General features: G+C 44.5%; 1 protein-coding gene across 9 annotated transcripts in view; it reads left to right on the forward strand.

Annotated features, from left to right (window-relative positions):
* The window catches only part of LOC126544208 (carboxy-terminal domain RNA polymerase II polypeptide A small phosphatase 1-like), a 255,492-nt gene that overhangs the window by 114,781 nt on the left and 116,352 nt on the right, over nt 1-24,359 (forward strand). For 6 of the 9 annotated variants that reach the window (XM_072286050.1, XM_072286053.1, XM_072286055.1 and 3 more), the window contains one exon: nt 7,417-7,500. The exons of the other annotated variants lie outside the window; for them this stretch is intronic. In XM_072286050.1, the coding sequence (XP_072142151.1) occupies nt 7,417-7,500 (84 nt within the window). The remainder of the gene's footprint in view (nt 1-7,416; nt 7,501-24,359) is intronic. 9 annotated transcript variants of the gene reach the window in all.

Raw genomic sequence — 24,359 nt, forward strand, 5'->3', positions numbered from 1 at the left:
CAGTTCTGTTTATCTCCCCAAGAAGGTAGCACAAATTTCACACTTCTTGTAAGTCCCAAGAGGTGGCAGCACCTCCCAGTGAGCACGCATCGTCATTATGGCGCGAAATTTCAAACGGAGGGTCCAAACCGTACTTGTATGGCCAAGACCTTGCGGGACAGAAAACCGCCACCGTACATGTACAGCAAAAACCTTCAAAGGGTTAAGTCCATGGTTCCTCTGTATTAGGACAGCGTCGAGGCTTACTCTGCTTATGTCGGTGTAGATTAGGTATCAGCGTATTCGTCGAAGTGGGCGAGTACTGGTGGTGACTGCAGGCGTTGCTTTTATTTTTCAACTGCCTTGACTTGCAGTGTTTTCCACTTGAACTCGACGTCTGATTTCATGAAAAGAATCAGAGGCACGGCGATGCAAGAGAAGTTCTTGAAAAAGTGCCTATAGTTAGGCACACAGACCATGAAACAAACCTATGCACTCACTTTTTGTCAACGGGCTGCGAAAAGGTTGCAATGGCAGCTGTTTTCTGTGGATCAGGAAGGACTTCTGACATGCTGATGTTGCGGCCCAGAAACATAAGTTCTTCGTAAGCGAAGCGGCATTTCTTTGATTTCATGGTCAGCCCAGATGACTGATGGCCTCTAGTACTGTTGCAAGGTGCTTAAGGCAATTTTTGGAAATCCTATTATCTGTGTATCAAGTGCCTTGGCTTTTATACGTGACTCGTTGAAGGTTCCAGAGTAATTGCTGGTGCACATGTGCCTTCCTGAAATTACTGCACATACACAAGCGTTGTGCATACAATCAGGTTACGCAAGGTTAGATGACAACTGACATGCCGGATGAAATCAGCGATAACCTTCTAGTAGGCTCCGAAGTGGAGCAATAACATTGCGCTGTTAGCAGGTGAAATGCATTCACCGAGAAAAGGATGAGTAAGTATACGTGTCGATATGTTTAATAGTTTTTCCATTTATACTACTGTAAAACCTCGCTAATACGAATCTCAAGGGGCCGCGAAAATATTCATATCACCCGAAATTAGCATCACAAAAAAACAAATTAAATCGGCGTGTTAAAGAAGCAGAAACTCATTTTTAGGAATTTTTTCACGCTGGAAGAAGTCCCGGATGTCATTCTGGGTTTTCTTTTGTTCCAGGTCGTCTAGCAGCTAATTCTGGAAGTTGTATGCAAACTTCACAAAACCGGCTTCGCGAGAGCGTTGGATATGGCACAGAGCGTGAGCCCCACGAGCGGCGAGACATGGGAGAGTGCCAGTTTTGGACCATTTCCACCCTGTACAGTGCGCTCAGTTGCCGCTGTGTTATCGGCTGCCTTTGGCCGGACTCCCCCCATGCTCTGAACATAGAAACTGTCTGCCTGGCGACCCGCCTCGGCATGCTCAGCTTAGTCTCCTTGCCACTTTGCTGCCGGCAGTCTCGGCATTCCCGGCTCGCTCATTCACTGGACCGTTTGCACTCCATACTGTGCGCGCAGCTGGCACTGCGTTATCGGCTGCCTTCTGCGGGCCCCGCCCCGCGCTGCAAACATAAAAATGGTCCTCCGGGAAACCCACCTCGGCATGCTCAGCGCAGGGTCCTCATCACTTTGCTGTCGTGGCTCGCTTGTTTGCTGGACCGTTTCTGCTCCATACTATGCGTGTAGCTGCCGCTGTGTTATAGGTAGGGCTGCATGTTTTCGAAGTTTATTTTTCTTGAAATTCGAAGGGTGTTTTTTGTAGTTTATTTCTTTTGGTGGAAACTCAGCATTTATCAGAGTTTATTTCTCGTAAATCCCCAATTCTCCGAAATTTGGTGTTTAATTTTGCATTATTCTCAATACTCCATAATCCTAAATGAAATGATATCTGAACACGAAAACATCACAACACACGAAGCATATTTTAGTTGTCTGAAAAGTTTGAACGCACGAACACATACACACAAGCACAAATACTTCAGTACACAACATCTACGTTTGTGCATGTTACAACCTTAAAGCTTGTTGTAATAGATGCAGGCATACTTTACGAGGTTGCCGTTACTGATGGAAGCACGCTTCTTTCGATTGCTGATTCTCAGCCATGAAAATTCCCTTTGAACGTTTGCGCTAGAAACAGGGAGAGCCAGAAGACTCAGCGCGCAGCGGGAAAGCACTGGCCACTGGACAGTGTGAAGTCCCCAAAACGACAGGGATTCAACAATGTTACTGATTTCATAGCTCTGATGGTTCGAAAAATTCGTGAGCTGGCTCATGTCGTCAGTTTCAAGAAACGCTAACTTAAACATCGGCGCATAGGTTTGGAACGCACAGGACATGCTTCACATTTGGATTCACAATTTGAACACTGTACCAAAACGATTCACTGGTGTGCTGGAGTGCATCGCAAAGGTTCCTCTCAACTCTGTTTCCACTTTTCAGTGACAGCAGCATAGTATCCAAGAAGGTCTGCGACAGTCATTTAGCAGTCATTCTCATCAAAAAGATCCAACAGACTTGTGACATGTGATGTGAAAACCTTAGGTGTGTCAAGCCATTGACTAAGGAGCGCGTGCAAACGAACCCCTAGTATGGGGTATACCTGGTGTACCACGGTGTACTCTCTGCCTCAAGTTCCTTAATGATTGAGAGCACTGCACACAAATTCGTCTTAAGAAACCTCAGCTTAACTCTTTCGTTACCACGCATATTCAAATCGATCACCAGTGAACTATGCTTTAGATCGCCAATTTCGTCTTATTGCAGTTGTTTCTTATCCATATAAGGCCATCCAGTAGTTAGTACAGGCACTGCACATGTCGGGATTTTTGACGGACCTTTTTGCGAACTAATGTACGTATGTTGTAGTGAAAAGAGACGCGGCTGTCACCATCTGCCGCGCTCAAGATAAAAGCATGCCGCTCACGATTACGCCGCACTAGCATCAAAATTTTGTCATCGAATGACTCCCAGCTTGTCACAAATTAAATTGGATCGCCGGCTTTGCCGTGCAACAATGCTGAGCAATGATAATTAACCGAAAATGACGCCACCTGTTCACTAGTGAGCTTTGGTTTGGAGTTCGAGTCGTTTTATTCCACTAAAGTGTATTTCTGAATGTCCGCCCCCTGTCCAATATGTGGACCCGGCTTTTGCAACCAGTTTGCAAGAGTTTCGGTAATGCATCTCTCGTAGAATCCTGGCAAGGGGCGCTGCCGATGTCATTGTGTAGTTATCGAAAGTCGCTCCCATGGTGTCGTGCTGCATGGCTGCGTCACAAGAAAAGCGCCCTGCTCAAAACTGTGCTGCACCCGCACTTAGTTATGAGTACTTGAGTTAAGATTCCAAAGGTGACAGCTAAAGCACATTCAAGCTCTGACGGCGACAATGTTTTGAGTTAGCATGGGACATCCGCAACTGTGCACTGGCAAGTTTCCTTTACGGCCTTCAGCGGTCTCCTTCCTTGTGCACGCTTATCTGCCAATCTTTTTCCACGACCTGAGAGCTCTACTGATTATCGTCAGGGTGCATACTTCACTTAGTTATGATGTGCTGCCATCGGCAGCAAAGAAACTTCCGTTCACACCAAGAAGGGCGTTCGTTGCACATCTCGGCCCAGCACTACAAATGAGCGCAAGACAGTTTACAACGGCTTGGAATTTCTTTCTACTGTTCTTCTCGTCAGAGGTTATAAAGACAATGTGCAAAAATGATATGCTTGGATGCATAATCTTGTAGTTGCCCAGCTACGCTGAAAGCAGTCGGTCCTGGAAGAGGTACATGACTCTAGACGAACTGGTGAAGTATGTTCCTTGGACTTCTCATCTGACCATCCTCAGAAGATGCCGGAAAGGCAGAACTGCAAAATGTGTTATGAGGACCACAAAGTTGAACAAAAACCATACGTTTTGTCGGAAAATTATGGAGTGCACCAATGCTTCACAAAATCCGGGAACTGCTTCACCGCATGGCATGAGCGGTGAACTGGTCTTAGTTTCTTTTTTTGTTTCTTAAGAACGACAGTGCACTGAGCATTTTTTGAGACACCATTTCTGGGTTATTTATCTTTGAAATGTATATTCTGAATTCTCTTTGATATTAATACTTTTGTAGATATCATGATTTTTATTGTTGTTTTTATCAACTGGCAGCAAAAATAGAGCTTTCTAGACTTTTTGTTTTACCTAAATTTTTTTTTTGGCAAAGTATGTTTTTGCAAAGAGAATTTCATTATGCACAACATGCTATACTGCAATGTGTGCTGGAGCATTATTTGTAGTAGTAAATTTTTTTCCAGGAACTACAAAAAAAACCATTTTCTCATGGTAATGAAACAGTTAATCAGCAAGTCGTGCACAGCTTCAGGCGATGAAACAAGAGTTTTGAGCTTCTCGCACTTGTTTTCCTTGGTATCGTTGCTTCTCAAGAAAGGCAAAATGGCACGTCAATAGTCCAGAACATCAAGGGCTTCATAAAAAGAGTCCCACCTAAACGGACATAGTCTTCGGCGACTTGAGGGTCATGCCCGTGGTGATGTACACATGACCAAACTTACGACGCAGCTTCCGCGATGACTTCAACAGGGCAGGAAAGGGCACAACAAAATTGTTAACTACCCTAAATGAGCTCGTCTTAATTCCATCCTCCAGAAAGTTAAGTAGGTGGCACGGATCTTTCAAGTGCCTTGAAATCTGGGCTGGAGAGTTGCAAGTTCTTCTGAAACTTTTGCATGCAGGAGGCTGAATCGGAACTCAACACAGCTACATCAGCTAAGGCCTTTCCAACCTTGTTCCAGCATGTTGATACAAACCACAAGAGTGGTTTGTATCAACATGTCAATTGATACTGCGTTACAATGCTGAACTACTTGCTAGTCTATCGAGAGTCCTACGTTCAGGCAGCTTGTCGTCGTAGAAGGGTCAAGCACCGCCACTGCTGGACGTCCGCGGAGTTCCGCAGACTCATCGATGGTGATGGATCTTATCGTCGCAAGGTCTTTCACACTGACCTCGCGTAGGTATTTCCGATAAGTTTATCACTACCTGGCGTCGTGCATGCCGCCGGACACTTGCTTCGAAAGAGGCTGCCAAGAGGTCCATCAGCCTGGTGCAGTGCAATCCCAGCATGACAGAGCGCATGGCAAAACTGGTGCGGGATGCCATCCACGTCTTGTCTGTTGGATCGGGCCTGTGCGATTCATTCTTCGAACGAGCTTTGCTGTGACGAGTTGCCTAAGGGAAAGAAATTACAAGACGATGTCAACAAATTGTATTGCGATTATGTGAAGTCTGTTAAGACACCCGGCATAGACAGCCTGTGTGTACAGCCTGTGTCAGGCTATACACATACCCGCTGTGGTTGCGCAGTGGCTATGGTGTTGGGTTGCTGAGCACGAGGTCGCGGGATTGAATCCTGGCCACGGTGGCCACATATCGATCGGGGCGAAATGCGAAAACACCTGTGTACTTAGATTTAGGTGCACGTTAAAGAACCCCAGGTGGTCAAAATTTTCGGAGTCGTCCACTAAGGCGTGCCTCATAATCAGAAAGTGGTTTTGGCACGTAAAACCCCATAATCTAATTTTTAATTTAGGCTATACACAATTCTCAAGGCGCCCTTGCCGTTGGCAATGCTAACTGGCAAACGACAAAACTTGCAAACAATGACACCTTCAGATGACGTTGACTGTTCAAATCGCTGAACTCCTTTACGTAGTCACTCGAAAATTTTCGTTTCCTACCCATTTTGCTTGCCAAAAATTTCTGTTCATGCACTACAAAAATGCGTCGTGTGAGCATGCCATGCTTTCTGCGGTCAATTCAGTTTCCTGGCGCTCGAGTGCTGCCAGGGGACCATATGTCAAGATGTCGTCTCGCGCTCCCGGGGGCGACAAGCCCTTTGTTAAATGTGCGATGGGTGCGGTCTACGAGATACTGTTGATGTGAGGTAAAGTTTGTATTGGCCAAACTGGCCGATGTGTCAATCACCACTTAGAACATGCCCTTTATCGAAAGGCTTTTGATAAAGAACGGAACAGGGTCATATTGGCCACTAAAATCTGAGTTTATCAGATAAATCCGAATTGTCAAAAGTTTCACCGGCGAGTGTTTATTGGATTTTTTTTTTTTTTTTATTTATCCGAAAAGGCGAAGCCTTAGTTGTAGGCTGCCTTCTAAAGGCCTCCCCCTGCGCTGCAAACATAAAAACGGTCTGCCTGCCGACCCGCCTTGGCGTGACTGGCACAGCCTCCTCACCATTTGGTTGTCGGTGGTTGCGGCCATCGCGGCTCTCTCATTTGTATCACCCGAACCGGCATAGGGGAGCGTTTGAGACATCCGAAATGTGGCTCATAGTATACAGCGCGCTTCAGCCGGGTAATTGTACGAATTTGTATCACCGAGGTTTCACTGTAGTAGCAGCAGTATGGAGAAGTGAGGCATGCAATGGAAAGGGAAACCAAAGTTTGCCAGGAATCAATGCACAAGAGCTGCAGTGCTCTACGGACACCGGGACAGGAGCACTTCTGGAAGTGCATTGAAACTTTTTAGTTAATGCAGAGGAGGGTGGATGCAGCCCATGTGCTGCAATAGAGAAAAACAAGAATGAGGAGACAAGCTTTAATTTTGAGCTTTCCTGAATGCTTTTATTTTATTGCTGCAGGGGTTTGAATTGAAAGTTTTTTGTGTTGATTTTCTAAGAACCCTTTCTCATGGAGAAAGAATAACAGGAGGTGAAACTATGGGCCGGCACCAACGTGAGTCATGCTAATGTCACACTGGGTGAAGACGAGGCGCACAGCTTCAGACATGCTATAGCAGACTGGCAAACAGAGGCAGCGGCGCCCCTTGTGGTGCCGCAAGGAACTATTTTTGCCATCCCTCTCGGTCTGAGTGCACGCGGCCTCCGACGCCTGCCGTCGTCTGCTATTGGTCCCTTGCGCTAGGTCGTCGAATGCCGCAATAAAGCTTTATACCAGTGGGGTTTGCACTCGGGGAATAAAAAACCTAAAAACAGTTTTAGTACCATTATTTGTTTCGAGATATATATTTAGGATCACATTCTTTTGTGCACCAATAAGAGCAAGAAATTAGCACACTTGAAAGAGCAGATGATCTGTAATTTGTAATGAATGATGAATTTTGTAATTTTGTTTTCTGGGTGATGGGGCCAGTCAAGCTGTGACATGCAGCTTTTTTCCCATCACACCTAACTACGTCTATGTGTAGTCTTATGTACCTGCCATGTGGTTTAAAAGCGTAACTCAAATCTGCATTCGTAGCCAGGTGCGTATAGAAAACTGCGCTTGGGGCTTTTCAAGTTTTTAGATGTAACAAAAGACAAGAATTTGTTGTAGTTTATTAACATGCACCATAAAAATGCCGATCAGAGTATGCAATACATAGCTACTGTGCGGGGAAACAAAATTTAATGTTCCTGCAGCACATTTGGGCACACATGGACAGACGGACCAACAGAGCAGAGCGGAGTCTGCCACTTGCTTCGAGCAGTCACAATCATCGCTTCGTAAGTTCTGCAGTTCCTCTACTGCTTCTCCACGGTGTAAGTGTTCACTAGTAAGTGTTCACTAATAAGTGTTCTCCAATAATCCGCAGTGGGGCACTATGCTTCGTCCCAAAGTGTAACAGCGGATAGAAGTCCTACATGGAAAACGTTCTGAGTTTTCAAAGCTCCAAATGACCCTCAATGCCTGCAAGAATGGGCGAAAGCTATTGGAAGAGGGGATCCATAACTGACAACAAGCGACTATGTCTGTGAAAAGCATTTCCCCAGCAGAATGGTCCGCAGGCATAAATACTATGTTGAGCTTGGAAGCGGTCATCCTTGACAAGCAGAAAAAATCCTTGTTGCTCCCTGGGGCGGTACCTTGCCTTTTTCTGGAAGTTTCACCTGACTTGTGCCCAGCAATGAAGCCATGAGTGGTCCGGAAGATCCCTAAAATTACTGGTGAAAGCAGTGCCAATTGAGCAAAGGTGGACAGAACTCGTTATGAGTACTGTTACCAGCTAGTGTAATTGCATTAGGTAGCTAAGGCTACCTAATGCAAGGGCGGCGCTCTGGCATCAAGCAGCCGCAGGAGAGGAGACAAGAGCGTACCCCGTGCTTTCCACATCGCACGGATCCATTGCATCGCTTTGACAAACCATCACATGACCATATGTCAGGTGTCCGGTGCAGCACAGTTTGGCCGCCATTCGGTAGGTGGCGCTGCATGTGCCGCCACACTCCTGCGTGACATTATGAGGATGCAAGAAGGAGCAGAGTTATGCTTCTTAAATTATTCTTTCTCTATGCTCTTTCTTTTTTTCATACAGCAACAAGCATAACTTAGTAAGATCTTGATGAGGGCTAGTTGGTTCATACTTAGAACTGAGGTGAAACAGCGTGAAAAAGACGAGGACACAAGGAAACAAATACCAGCAAATGAAACGCAGCGCTTGTCTGTGGTATTTGTTTCCTTGTGTCCTCGTCTTTTTCGCGCTGTTTCACCTCAGTTCTAAGCATAACTTATTTTCTGAAAAGGGATTTTAGAGCGCAGCTCTTAGGTACCTGTTCCTCTGGTGAGCATCGGCGTGAACGAACAATGCATAGAATGAAAGAGTGAATGCAGAGTGCAGCTGGGCATGAAAGTGGAGGAAGAGGGTGCAGCGGACCATGGTGCAGAGGCTATGGCGAAAGCATCGGAATTGTAGTGCGGCGACGATGGCTATGAGATGGCACCAGAGTAGCATGTATCATCTGGGAGGTTAGTCTGCGGCAGCTGCTGTTAATCGTGCCCGCATGTCACCCACACGCTGCCTCTCGTGATCTTCAGATTAGCGAAGCAGTCACACCACTTCGTTTGCCCTGTGCCGCACAAGACAGATTGTCCATGCCAGCCAATATATCGCGAAACGACAACACGTATAGAGCGCTCAGATTTCGTATTAGGGAGTATCGTAATTGTTGAATTTTTAAAATAAAACTTTGTACACTTCTTTCTCACATAGTTGGCCATGCATTGAACCTCCAAAAGTAAAATTGTACCAACGCTTTTGATATGGCTCCATTTTTTAGCTAGGCATAATTTGCAGAGTGCCATAGGCTGCACTTATCCTGTTTGCGTGTTCCTTCTTCATCTGTGTTTTTTTCATGTTGCCCTCTCATTACTTGAAGAATATGCCAACTAGCCCTAACCAAAGCTTCATTGTAACATACAGAAAGGCATACCTATCAGAAGAGTACTTTTTTTGTGTGTGTGTATGAAAGGAAAAATTGACATGCGCTTCTAAGTAGCTCAAAGCTACAAATAAAACCCACATGGGTTTACCAGGAACGAAGCTTCGTAGTTGAAGAAAAATTATTCCTGGTCCGAGATTCCAACCCGGGACCAATGCCTTTCCGGGGTGGTCGTTCTACCATCTGAACTAACCAGGAGGCTAGCAGATTGCAGTACAAGGGCAAATCAATCGACATCTCTGAAGCACAAGGATGATCTGTGACTGAATCCCGGACCACGACAAATTTTTCTTCAATTATGGAGCTTTTTTTTTTTTCTGAGAAACCCATGTGGGTTTCCTTTGTAGCTCCAGGCTACATACCGGTGGATGTCAATTTTTCATTTCATGAACCTTGTTCCAGCTTTCAGAATTCCACAGAAATGATTTACCATATTCATTGTCTTTGTGCTTCGAGTTGTGGACTAATTTGCCCTTGCGCTGCGATCTGCTAAGCCTTCTGGTTAGCTCACATGGTAAAGCGACCACCCCAGAAATTAGTCCTGGTTTCGAATATGACTAGCATGAATTTTTCTTCAACTATGAAGCTTTGTATCTAAAAACTTGTGTGGGTTTCCTTTGTAGCTTTGTGCCACATACGTGTGGATGTAATATTTTTCTTTCATGAACCTTCCTCCCCTTGCGGAATTCCTCAGAACTGATTTGCCATGCTTCTTTTGGTATTTCATCATTATTCTCCCAGGATTTTTGAGATCTCATTTGTTTTGGTTCATTACACAGATCATCTCTCCTATGTGACTGCCAAAAATTGTTTTGTTCAGGTGAGCTAAATTTGGCATGAGATGCACATTTGTTGACAATTTAAATAAAATATTATCTATCTTTACTCATTGTTAATGCTTTGATTTGCCTAGAAAAATTTGCTCTGTAAGGTAGACTAATAATCTGTATTTTTACTTATCCAGAAAAAAAACTTTTTGCAAATAGTTTAAAGCAGTGTTACACTGTTCTGTAGTTCTCTTGATCACAACACTGTGTGTGACTGTAACACAATGTGGCAACGGGTAGCAGTTGTTCCTCATGTATACGTCTAGCTGTGAATGCTATTAGTGTGTACATATTGCATGTGTCAAATAATGTGTATTGCTTTACCGAATGGATGCACGGAAACTGTTTCAGAAAATGGAAAATATCTTATTTCATTCACTATTTGGTGGCCGTTTTTCTCGAATATTACTACTCAGTTCAATGCAGAAATTTCACTATTCAAACACCCCTAGTAGGTGTTGAAGTATTTCTCAGCAACTCGCACTAAAGAAATCACTAATAAAGAGAAAAGGCAACTAAGTAAGAATGCATAGTGAACCACGAAACTGGGTCAGTTTGCAGTGGCAATATCGGAAGGCTTGTCGTTCCAGTGATGGTGTGGGGAATAAAAGAACTCTCATATTCTGGTGAAATGCACTCGAGTTTGAGACAGTGATCCCAGTGTGGAAAGATGGCAGATCTCGACTGCAAGAAGTCACGATGAAGAAGTCAGTGATCATAAAGCTTATTAAAGAGGCAACGTGTGCTGCTTTGTGGCGAAGGGATAGATGTAAGTAGGCAGGGGCTTTTAACAATGAAACATGTCTAATAAGAATAATCGGAGATGCTGAAGCAAGCTGCTTGGTTTTTGCACTGATTGAATATTGTTGACCATCTGTGCCTGACTTGGATCCCATATTGCCAATGCGTACTTGAGTTTTGGGTGGATTGGTGTAGTGCACAATATAAAAATACAGTCGAACCTTGCAATAATGAAACCGCCAGGGAAACACGTTTTTTTCGTTCTCGCGGGAATTTCGCTATCGCAGAAATGGACACATTAACACACTCATCGCTTTGCAGAAGGAAAATTTAATGAAAATACAGTGAAACCTTGTTAAACGGTAGTTGGCCGGAGCTCGGAAAAAGTACGTACTAAACGGTAGTACTGTTTAACCGAAATAGCATGAGATCGCCCACTTACCTGTCGAAATCAGAACACGGCAAGAATGCGATGAAAGCAGAAGAAAACATGCAGTATTTATTCACTTCGCGCAGCAAAAGTGTTATTTTTGTTTGATGCCGCGGTGGCCTAGCATCACAACAGCGGCCTCAAACTTACTGAAGCTGCGTGCCAGCTTTTCAGCCAGCCCCCTCTTCTCGGCAAACACTTGCATGGCAGATTTCTCGTTGGCATTACGTATTCTCCGTGCACGCGCGCGGTAGTGCTGCAGAAATCTCGGGGCGCTTTTTCATTGTCAGGTGCTGTTCTTGTCGCGACGATTGCACTCATGAGGCTGATGTAACGCGCAGCTTCTGCCACTGTCGGGCCTGAATCGCCCGTGCTATCGCTTTCCATGTCGTTCTCGTCACTGTCGCTAGTCGGCACTTTGGCAACAACAGAGGCAACAATGGCGAAAAGTTGAACCTGGTAGCCGACACCTCTTTGCGGTTGCAGCAGCGCTGCCAAGCAACTTCGCATTCCAAATGCCACACACCGTAGTCAACAGCAGATCCCTGTCATGTGCCAGCGCCGACTTTTTCGTGTCACGTTTGACAGCACGAACAATGTCTAATTTTTCTTTGTGCTGAGCACCCGGCGTCTTTTTTTATCCGAGCTTCGGCATGACGCGAGTCCTCTTTTGCACGATGCCACAACGCTCTCTGGCATGGCATCAAAATTATGTTGATGTTGGTATGGCTTCACGCACAAATGCACAGGGCGCTTGTAGGCCGTTGTTCCGATCTCTGAGGCTTGTTGTTCTGCCAGGCCACCCAATGGAGATGACGCACCACCGTGTTTGCGCGACGAAAAGAGGAAACGCTACGTTTTAATCGATGCATACGCAATAAGCTGGTACAGTTTCTGCGGATACAAAACACATTATGGTCAATGGCCGCTGAGTCGTGGATTTGACTTTAATACTTTTAAAACGAAACTACTGCTTAAGCGGGTATGGTTTAACAAGGTTTTACTGTAGTCACTTACTTTACTCTGCTTCGCCTTGTTTTGCATGAGCTTCACTACATGCGCTTCAAAGCTTGATAATGTTTCCATTGCTTCGTCATTGTTACGCTCACCGAGTAAAGTCCGCATAATGTCGATTGCGTCCAGTATATCACACAAACTTACATGCTTTTCTTGCTCATGGTTTTCGCCATCCTCGTCGTCACTGTCATTTTACTTGCGCAGACTTTTGACAATGGCGTCGTCGCTCGACTCTTCGTGTACGATTAAATTGGCGTCCACACACAATAAGTGCTCCAGTTCCACGTCGTCGTGTCATCTGCACTGCGCAGCGTGTCCCATGCTTCCGTTAGTGGCTGGAGATGGCCACCGCTTTGAGAAGCACTTGCTTCCGGCAAGGCTGCCGGTTCATGCTGACCAAAACCGGCATGCCTGAAACAATTCTAGATAAAGGCGGCCGAAGTAGCAGCCCAGAATGTGGCGAGCATTTCCAGTGCCATGAAGAGATTAACTTCCGTTGGCCGCTTCATTTCCATGTTTAGCAACATCCGCCAGATGAGCCTCCCACGGTAGGCAGCCTTAACACTCCTAATGATTCCTTGGTCCAAAGGTTGAACCACAGATGTGCAGTTGGGAGGAAAAAAAAATTAAGCGGACGTTCGTGGGACCATGGAAACCATCAAAGGGGCTTTTTCATTTGCACATAGTACAGGATCAGGAGAGGGTATAAACTAATAGGCTAGTAAAATCAGTTCGAGTGGGGAAAGTTAAAGAATTTCACTCATTCATAGCATTAGAGAAAACTACCTGTTTGTTTGCAGAAGTTAATAGGTGGCGTTTCAGCAAGCCAGGTTTTTGGTATCAATTTGAAAAAGATACTTCAGTTGCTTGTGCTGAGCACTATCTTAGGCACACAGTTTCTCACTATATCACCTAGAGGGTGCTGAGCTGCCGTTGTAGAAAATGGTGGTGAGTGAGCTCGTGCAAGAGATCATTAAATGCACAAGTGGGTTCATAACATTTACAAAAGAGACAAAGGCATACGAAAAGGATTATGGAATCATGTAAGATCACTCTGAGCTCCAACTAAAAATTCGCAAACCGCTGTAAGAGATGAAGACTAACAATTTGGAAGGAGATGGTGGGCTGGGTATGTCGGAGCATTATTAGGGATAACTTCGGTACCAAAGAAAGCCTAGTTCAGACCCAAACAGATCCAGCATCAGCAGAGAAGCCCGAGAGATCAAAATTTAGCATAGAAAACTTACTGGGAAAAAGCAGAAAAAAAAAATGACCCTAATAACACGGTCGAAGGCCCAATGAAATCCCTGTACGGCTAATCAGAAACTTCGGTCCAAAGAGCAAGGCACTGCTGACTTAATGCCATTCAGCAAGTGATTAAAACGAAGAATATGCCAGTTGGATGGCATGAAAGAAAGATGAACATCATCTGCAAAGAAAAAGGGGATGAGAATAGGGTGAGCTCGTACAGGCCAGTTACAGTAATGTTAGTGATATATAGAATGGCAATTCAAATCATAAAATTAGAACTGTTGAAGTGGGTGGGAAAAATGATATACTGGGGGAACTACAGAATGGGTTCACACCAGGCAGACACTTGGAGGATATGTTTTACTATCTCGGTGCATAGCAATTTTAGTAGCTCTGAATAGACCTTTATGGATAGCATTGCTAGATATTAGGGGAGCCTAGGACAACGTAGACAGGGAATTATGGGATATTTTCAAGCACAAAGGCACAGATTACGATTTGTGGTGCTGCTGAGGGAGATATACAGACAATTGAGTATGAATTATATGGGAAGGTAGAAAATGTAGTGAAGTGCTGGAAGTTCACCAACGACTGAAGCAAGGATGTCATCTACCTCCATTGTTGTTCAAGCTTTATGTTAGAAAGATGACTGGAAAACAGTGAATTAGAGTTTTATTTATCACACTTCCATGATGGACATATGATGCAACAGAAGGTTCCCAGACTGATGTATGCAGACATAGTACTACTAGCGGACAATGCAAGAAATTTAGAGAGACTTGCGAATGTGTGGCAACGCAGCGACAAATCTAGACATTAAGCTTAGCATAGAGAAATCTGGAATTATGACCTTTAATTAAGAGACAAGCAATTACGTGGTGTCAATTCAACAAGTCGTAACCATAGTCAAGGAATACTATAAATACCTCAGCAAATACATAAACAAAAGAAAGACTTACTCCAGCATTCACCAAGATAATCTGAAAGTAATTGGAAAGTGGAATGCAGGAATAAGGAAACGTAGTGCACTGTGGGGCCACAATAAATATGAGGTGGAAGGAGTGCCAGCACTAACGCTTGCAAATGCCATTCAGGGCTTGAAATGCCTGGCTCTCTTGTCAGGGCTGGAAATTCGACATCACAGCAAAACCACATGTGAGGTAGTACAGGGTGGCATAGGTTTGGCCTCGTTTGAAACGCGGAGTAAAATCAGTTTTGAAGAAATACTCAGGATCGTGGATCAAATTAAATGCGTGGCTAAAGTGCACAAGCATCTGTACCTGAAAAGCAGGGACACAATGGAGGAAGAGCTAAAGAAAGTTGGCAACCAAGTACAGGGTAATTGAAAGTGTAAATAGACAACCAGGATTCATCAGAAAGATGAGAAAAACAGTGAATTAGATGCAAAGAAGGGAAACAAAAAGAGAATGGAGATTTACAAGAATGAGAAGTAAATTAGAAGGGAAAATCTGAACAATAGCGCGAAGCAAGTGCGTTGCTCTTTGAGGCTCGAGCTGGTTGCCTAAGGACAAAAAACATACTGGAGCAAGTATTCACAACTAGATTAGGTGTCTGTGTGCTGCAGCAAAAATCCAGAGACCACTCAGCACATCCTAATGCAATGTGAAGGGATTCACCCATTGAGAACCGTAAGTGAAGCACACCTTCCAGTAGCACTTGGATTTAAAGTAGACAGAAACATCAACCGGTCAGCAGTCGAGATAAGCAAGAGACGTATAGAGTATTGGCGGAAAAAAAGCTGAGAAAGATTTATACGACTGGATCCATTACAGGCATAGGCAGCCGTACAAGGTAGATGAAGAGAAAAAAAAGATTAAAGAGATGTATACAAAAATGCTAGAATGAAAAGCAAGTATAGCACACCTGAGTAACTCAAGCAGGCTAGGTGATTATTCGTCACCGCCCCGTTTCAGAGGGGATACCAATAGATCATCATCACAATAAGTTTTGAGGAAGGGAAAAAAGTTTAAGGAGATCTTTACGCAAATGCTAGAAGGAAAAGCATGTGTGGTATCCATGATTAACTTGAGCAGGCTAGGCTGTTTAAATGAAGAAAGGTAAAAAATTCCACTCTGATTGTGTAATAAAACACAACCTATGTTGGCAGAAGTAGATATGTGGTATTTAAACAAGCCAAGGGTGGTTGATAAATCTAGGCGTCGAGTTTCTAACTATATTACCTAGAGGGTGCTGCGCTGGTGTTGTAGAAAGAGTTTTTAGGAAGAGAAAAAAGGTTGAGATGTGTACACAAATGCTAAAGGCATGTCTAGCATACCTGATTAACTCAAGCAGGTTAGGTGACTATTTGCCAGCACCCCATTTAAAAGGGGATACCAATAAATCATCATCATTAACCGAAGACAGTGGGTGCACTAATATTTGATTTTGAATCGAGCAGTGAGCATCAGAATAATTCAATTATCGAATGTCTACAATTCAATTTATCCTATATTCAATATTTCGAATAGTTGGTACCTACAGTGAATGACCCAGCCGTGGTTGGAGCCTTGACGTGCAGTGTTCCGATGGCACACATTATCTGTCAGTACAAAATTTGACCATGTAGACCATACCAATTTTAGCTATTGAAACGATATGCGAACGGACGAAACAACAAAAGCAGCGCGTGTGGTATGCATGGAAGCATGTGTGAAGATCGTGCCGATTAGCCGCCAGAAGGTACACTAATTGCTTCGGATACACGAGTTCAATCTTCACACACTTAGACTTGTGCAGTTCAGAGCTCTCTACATGCATTCGAGCCCACAGGTAAACTTGGCAAGCGTGCTTGCTGTAGTTGCCGGTTGGTTGACTGCAGACCTGAATGCCGCTTCAACGGCCATCAATCTAACCCGTACATGTGATCGCACGACTGATCATTCATGAGCCACCCATAGGAAGATATTAGCAACAAGCTTTCAGCGAAAAAAATGCGTGTGCCTCATGCATTGGGGGCACGTTAAAGATCCTCTGGTAGGCAAAATCAATGAAATTGTTGTTTTGGCATGTAAAACCCTATAATTCAAGCTTTCCACAATGTTTTCTGGCCCATTATCACATCGGCCGGTGGCAAAGTTTCGTCGAGGGCATCCCAAGCAATGAGAGGGCGCGCTCCCTAGTTCAAGAACTCGCAAACTGAGCAAGAGACCACAGCCTTGCCTAGGATAGTCCACTCATGGCCCTAGATGTCCTCAAACACCAGGGTCGCTCAAGAGAGCACCTTGCCCCCAGCATTGGCAACTGGGGGCAGCAGAAGCCTATGCACACAAAATACAAACACACGCTTGTCCCCACTTGGGAAGAGCACACCACATCAATCCCACACTACATGCCGGCGCTTGTCAGTGATGTGGTGCATGGTGTGGTGCATGGTGTGGTGCATGGCCGTCACTACCACATGTGACGTGGGAATGCACGAAAAGAGCCCAGGAAGCAAACTCGCCTTAGATACTTACCTACAGTAAGGAGCCCTGGGAGATCCTCCTTGCTCGGCCAGGGCTGGATCACTTCCCAGGATTCCAGGACCACTAGTGTCCTGGAATAGAGAACCACCCAACCGCTCCCTCCTTACCTCTTCCCTTATTCCTGTTTTTGCTTGCTGTGATTAATCAATAAAGTTTTTCCATCCATTCATCGTCACGGCCACACCATTGGCCACAGTCTCTAGCTTGTTAGGCCTAATCAGAAATGCGCCATCAGGTGTTAGTGTTGTTACCATCCATCAGGTGTTGTTAGCGCATTGTGGTGTCGTCTCCCTTCCGTCCTTGTTTGCTGGCGCTAAATATGCTTTCTGTTAGTAACTAAAGTTAACGATTTAATACCTTATCAATGCAGATCTATTCGCAGTGGTTGCATGACCCTCAGAAAGCTGACAAACCGCTTCGCCAGCAAAAACGAGTGCACGGGATGACTGTTGTTCACGGCTGCCATCTTTGTGAAATACCATGCTGTGGCCCCGGGTTCCGAACACTGTTGATAGGTGCACAACGGTCTCTCTTCATAGCTTTGAGCAACCCGCCACAAGACTGGCTTTACATTTACATGGTGGGTTCGAAAATATGTGACGGTGCCCTGGCCCTCAGCTGCAGACGAGATTGATGCGGACAAAAAAAGTGTGTGCGTGTGTGTGCATGAGCGCTTAACTCTTCACCATAAGGGCTGACCGCAGTCGACCTGTGTGGCGCCGATGACCACGCAGAGCGGTGCGAGTAGTGCTTACTTATGAGGAAGAAGCTACCTGCTGCGCCCGTCAGCGAGAATTGGCTTGTGAACGGGCTCGTCGTCGTAGGGTCTGCCTCCTCGAGGAAAAAAAGAAACACTGGGAGAACCGTAAAAAAAATAAGCACTCTTAAAGCATGCTCACCACGTGAAGCATGCAAAAGTGAAAAGGAGGTGAAAGAATGATGAAACAAAAGTTTTACAATATAGACTGCTTGCAAAGTTTGACTTGCAAGGTGTAACACTTGGTGCAACTACCACAGCTTCACTGTTCGGTCATCTTCACGGACTGGAAGCGGTGGTGGAAGTTAGGTTTTTCATCCGCTGACCATGCTTGCTGGGTCTTCGAGCCCAGGTTCAAGAAAAGCATTGCTGCCTTTCCATTCGTCCCATTCAAAGCTTATAAAACGGGGTATAGCTTCATCATGTTTTAGATAAGCACTTTTAAAATCATGTCACCACAAGCAGCTTTCCAGTTTTCAACTTGAAGGAGGGGTGTCTGGAAAAAACCGGTTTTCTGAGCTCTCTTTTGCTTTCAGTTGCCGAATCACTGCTTGTTAGGGTTCAGAAAAAGGACGAAGAACTATAAATTTCTGATAGACAGGCTAGTAAGAAGAATTTTGCTCCCTACATCATAAGGTTTCCCATAACCTTAATTCTGATAAATATGAGGTTGATGTTGTCTTTTCACCACTTTGTACACTTCCCAAGTTGTGCAGCATGGTGCCAACCACAGGCTTAGCCTCCTGTGAAATGACGCATGCAAATTTGCATGTGCCTTGCACGACACGTGTCGTATATAAGATTCCACTTAAGTGCGGCCGATATTACATTAAGCAAACCAGTAGGTACATTAACATTCGCTTGTGTGAGCAGGAGCATTCCCTGGGGGCTGTTGGAGGGCCGAACTTAGCTATTCATTGCATTAGCTGCTTAGGCTGCTTTCCTTTGTTATCAAATACCGAGATTATTGGCAGAAAAAATGGCCTGCTGGAAAGGAATTGTAAAGGCAGTGGCCATACGATGCTTTAAGGATGGTGAATGCGTTAGTTTGCCATCAGCTGCTGTTACTCAGAAAGAACCTTTGTTTCTTTCCACGTGATGCATACGTGTTCGGTGCCTCAGTAGTCTATCAGCGTTTTATCTTGGCATTTGTCTTGTACCCTTGTTAAAGGTTGCTCTGTGTTTTTATTGGTTTTCTCATTGCTTTTCAGGTGCACATGTGTGTCTGATCTATATAAGCGGCGTTAGTTTGTTAAATCAACAGTTGTCAGTACCACTTCGTGTTGTCTCTTTCTTTGTACTGTGTTCTTTGCGGTAACTTCCCAAATCTTTCAAATCTATTCTGCTTTCTTTAATTCACATGTAACTTATTGCACTTAGTATGGCATATGACGACTAAAGGTAACATAAATAGGCTTCTTGTTTTGCAGAAAAAAATTATTCGCCTTAATGGAAATATGGATCCACCATCCATGAGAAGATATGCTTTCCCACAGTTCATTATTATTCAAGTTTAACATATTTACACTTTACCTTTGTTGCAGGTTATGCGATTTTCAACAAAATCTGTCATCTCTAGAACGTCATCAAATTGTTGTAAACACATGAACCCATTTGCACAATTTAGACATCAATGTTTAGCATATAACCTTTCATCTATCTAAATCAATATGTGGACTTAAATGGCTTAAATAAGTGGCAGTTTCGTTATTTCACTCAGCTGTGAGATGTGAATTGTACTGTTGCTGATCAGTAATATTGGTTGGTTCTCCACAAGTAGAAAGATACCTATACAGAAAGGGGCCAAGCAAGGAGACACAATCTCTCTGATGCTATTCACTGCATGCTTGGAAGAAGTCTTCAATCTGTTAAACTGGGAAACTTTCGGAGCAAGGATCAACGGCAAATATCTCTGCAACCTTCAGTTTGCATATGACATTGTCCTGTTCAGCAACACTGGGGACGAATTACAACAAACGATTGAGGATCTTAACAGAGAAAGTGTAAGAGTGGGGTTGAAGATTAATATGCAGAAGACAGATAATGATCAGTAGCCTGGCAAGGGAACAAGCGTTCAGGATCGCTAGTCAGCCTCTAGAGTCGGTGAAGGAGTACGTTTACTGTGGTCAATTACTCACAGGTAACCCTGATCAAGAGAAGGAAATCTGCAGAATAAAAATAAGTTGGAGTGCGTACGGCAGGCATTGCCAGATTCTGACTGTAAGCTTACCACTATCACTGAAAAAAAAAGGTGTACAATCACTGCATTTTACCGGTGCTAACATATGGGGCCGAAACTAGGAGGTTGACAAAGAAACTCGAAAACAAGTTAAGGACTGCGCAAAGAGCGATGGAACAAAAAATGTTACGCATAACGCTAAGAGACAGGAAGAGAGCAGAATCGATCAGAGCGCAAACAGGGATAGCCGATTTTCTAATTGATACGAGAAAAAAAATGGAGCTGGCCAGGTCATGTAATGTGTAGGATGGATAACCGGTGCACGATTAGAGTTACAGAATGGGTGCCAAGAAAAGGGAAGTGCAGTCAAGGGCGGCAGAAAGCTAGGTGGGGTGATGAAATTAGAAAATTTGCAGGTGCAAGTTGGAATCAGTTGGCGTAAGACAGGGTAATTGGAGATCGCTAGGAGAGAGAGGCCTTCGTCCTGCAGTGGACATAAAAATAGGCTGATGATGATGATGATGCTCAGTGGTATTACAGTATTCAATGTGGTCTATTACAACACATTTTACATGTGTGTATGTAACTATTTTAGTGTTTACATGAATTGTGTTAGGCAAATGATTGTAGACATTTGAGTGTTACTGGTAATGATCTTAGGGATAATATTTGTGGTATTCAATGTGCTCTATTAGAAGTATTTTGTGTGTCGTATGTAGACTGTTTTAGTGTCTACATAAATTGCATTTTGTAAATAGTTCCATGCTCTTCCTTGAGCACAGTCTTGAGCACAGTCAAGCTACTTGCGTAGCTTTTAGCCGAGAATTACCAGTCTTTTCACTAGAAAATAAAATTTGATTTAATTTCATATCTAACTATTTTCCTACTAACTTTGGTAGGAAAACAGTTATGCCTGATGGGTACAGTATTGGGCGGCAGTGCTGAAGGTTCGAAGCCAACGTTTGGACTAACTTGGGTCACTGGGTTTGTGTCATTGGGTATGTGTTGGTCTTCAATGAACCTCTTTCACATAGCCTTGGGTTGTTGGGTATGTGCTGCTATTTCCCTGAATCTCTCTTAAGGCTACTTGGGTCACTTGGTATGTGCCACTCATCAGTTAGCCTCTTTGGCGCAACTTGAGTCACTGGTTAGGTGCCAGTCAGTGTGTGTTCCTCAGTGAACCTTTTTCACATTACCTTGGGTTGTTGGGTATGTGCTGCTATTTCACTGAACCTCTTTTATGGCTACTTGGGTCACTTGGTATGTGCCACTCATCAGTTAGCCTCTTTGGCGCAACTTGAGTCACTGGTTAGGTGCCAGTCAGTGTGTGTTCCTCAGTGAACCTTTTTCACATTACCTTGGGTTGTTGGGTATGTGCTGCTATTTCACTGAACCTCTTTTATGGCTACTTGGGTCACTTGGTATGTGTCACTCATCAGTTAGCCTCTTTGACGCCAACTTGGGTCACTGGTTAGGTGCCAGTCAGTGTGTTCCTTAGTGAACCTCTTTCACATTACCTTGGGTTGTTGGGTATGTGCTGCTATTTCACTGAACCTCTTTTATGGCTACTTGGGTCACTTGGTATGTGCCACTCATCAGTTAGCCTCTTTGGCGCAACTTGAGTCACTGGTTAGGTGCCAGTCAGTGTGTGTTCCTCAGTGAACCTTTTTCACATTACCTTGGGTTGTTGGGTATGTGCTGCTATTTCACTGAACCTCTTTTATGGCTACTTGGGTCACTTGGTATGTGCCACTCATCAGTTAGCCTCTTTGACGCCAACTTGGGTCACTGGTTAGGTGCCAGTCAGTGTGTTCCTTAGTGAACCTCTTTCACATTACCTTGGGTTGTTGGGTATGTGCTGCTATTTCACTGAACCTCTTTTATGGCTACTTGGGTCACTTGGTATGTGCCACTCATCAGTTAGTCTCTTTGGCACAACTTGAGTCACTGGTTAGGTGCCAGTCAGTGTGTGTTCCTCAGTGAACTTCTTTCACATTACCTTGGGTTGTTGGGTATGTGCTGCTATTTCACTGAACCTCTTTTATGGCTACTTGGGTCACTTGGTATGTGCCACTCAACAGTTAGTCTCTTTGGCACAACTTGAGTCACTGGTTAGGTGCCAGTCAGTGTGTGTTCCTCAGTGAACTTCTTTCACATTACCTTGGGTTGTTGGGTATGTGCTGCTGTTTCACTGAACCTCTTTTATGGCTACTTGGGTCACTTGGTATGTGCCACTCATCAGTTAGCCTCTTTGACGCCAACTTGGGTCACTGGTTAGGTGCCAGTCAGTGTGTTCCTTAGTGAACCTCTTTCACATTACCTTGGGTTGTTGGGTATGTGCTGCTATTTCACTGAACCTCTTTTATGGCTACTTGGGTCACTTGGTATGTGCCACTCAACAGTTAGCCTCTTTGGCGCAACTTGGGTCACTTGTTAGGTGCCAGTCAGTGTGTGTTCCTCAATGAACCTCTTTCACGGCAACTTAGGTCACTTCCATTACTCTTCGTTACAGTTGGGCGAGACTTCAAAAACACGACGTTGCTGATGAAGTATTTTTGCAGTGTCGGCCCTCTCTTGCTAGTGGTGGCAGCACGTGCCTGATTTCACATACTCGTTTACGGTAACACTTGGTCGATAAGAGATCGACAAGACGGCGACGCCAATGATTGGCCGACTATTCAGCACAGTGTGTCGGTGAGACCATTTTAGCATACTATGCACGCCCACAACAATGCAACAGACGAGCACGAGTTGTAGTCCGACAAGCTTTCGTGTCGACACCGACAAAATCAGCGTGCCGACCATCGTTTGACTGATCCCGGCGCGATCGGCCGCCGAACCGACAATGCGATAGCCACTGTGCCTTTGCTTGCGTATGAAATAATCGCGCTTAAAATTAGTTGAAACATGCTTTCAAAGTTGAAATGCACAAACTTCAGCCCTCCGAAGCCGCACACACGAAGCTTAAGCCGATGTTGATACTGTTCAGCGAAGGTTAGGCCTACCGAAGCGGTCAAGTTCAGGCTCCTGCAACTGGCGGACCTAAGCTGGAAAGTAAGCAGTTACGATGAAGGAAATTGCTTTCACAGTTCAGTTCTGGGATTTGAAATTAACTACACTTCCTGCGGCGTGCACACAGTAAGCGGGAAGGGGTGATGCTGTGCTGTGCCGACATCTATGTGTCACCGTACCCGTAGGCTGCCAGTTTCATTCACTGCATGTATGGGTGGGTCGGTACGTGTTCTTACGCTGACGAATTTCTTAATTCCAGAGATGCACCGTTCGCCTCTAGGTCAGGCGGGAAACAAGGCGGTGCATTCAGTACAGCAGCATAAATAACTGCCTTGCTCAGTTATACCAACAGTGTTCGCTTTATCGAAAGTACTTTGCACGGCTTGTAAATTAGCACTTATGCGAGCATAGGTTTATGTAATAATGCTTTATGGAACATGCCAACAGTAAGTTGAAGTTAAAGAAAAGCGAGAATCGGTAAAAACAGCCCGTGATATATGTATCTGGTTCACATTTGCCTTTGTATAAGGGTCTCGGCTGCTCATATTGACTCGTCTCAAGGTGGAACAATTCCGTTCATATGCGCAGATATGTATGTTTTGCTACATTTTGACAATATTTCATTTCAGCGGTGCACCGTTTCCACAATACAAGGAGCTAACAACGTCCTGGCTGTAGATGTCGATGTAAACAAATACACTGCTTTGGTAAATCCGATGCAGAAGGCTTTGCTCGAAGGCTTTTGATATGCGAAATGTCTAAAGAATATGTAAATGTAATAAAAAAAGTGAGTGCAAGTGTAGAAATCAGTGACCACAAATTTCAAGGCCATCTGAACTCAGCGTGCCTTTATCGACCGCACTGTTAGCAAAACAGTGCGCTCACGCCTTCTCACCCAGTAGTTGGCAAGTGCTACGTGACTTCCAGGAACGACATGCTGCACTGGAAAATCCCTTCATAATTAATTGCAATCTACAAAACACCCAACCAAAACACTCAACATGGGTGCAGCTACACAAATGAACAGGCGAAAGCCCTGGCACCCTTACAAAATGTTTCTAGCGGCCTACGGCAGAGGGCAGCACAAAAAGAAATGAAAAAAGGTGGATTTGACTCGCTGGGTGTGTGCCACTGGGGATATATGCTGTACTTCCACGACGAAAAAAAAAAATTATTTAAGATTACTCTGATACTGGGCAGAATCGTCATGTTTATTTAGACAACCGCTAGGGAGCACAGCATTTACAGAGAAGCACGGGAAAGGATGTATTTTGATATTTGCAGTACATTGCTTCAGTGCTAATTGCACTAATGTTGACATTCATCGTGAGATTGGCTCTGATGTAATCGTTTTTAGAAAGACTCGGAGAAAATAGGCGAGGAACATGATCCCGCAAAGTGCAGAAATAGGTAAGAATGTGAATGGCAATAAAATTATCATTTTTAC

Source organism: Dermacentor andersoni, chromosome 1 (assembly GCF_023375885.2).
Source record: "Dermacentor andersoni chromosome 1, qqDerAnde1_hic_scaffold, whole genome shotgun sequence".
Lineage (NCBI taxonomy): Eukaryota > Metazoa > Arthropoda > Arachnida > Ixodida > Ixodidae > Dermacentor > Dermacentor andersoni.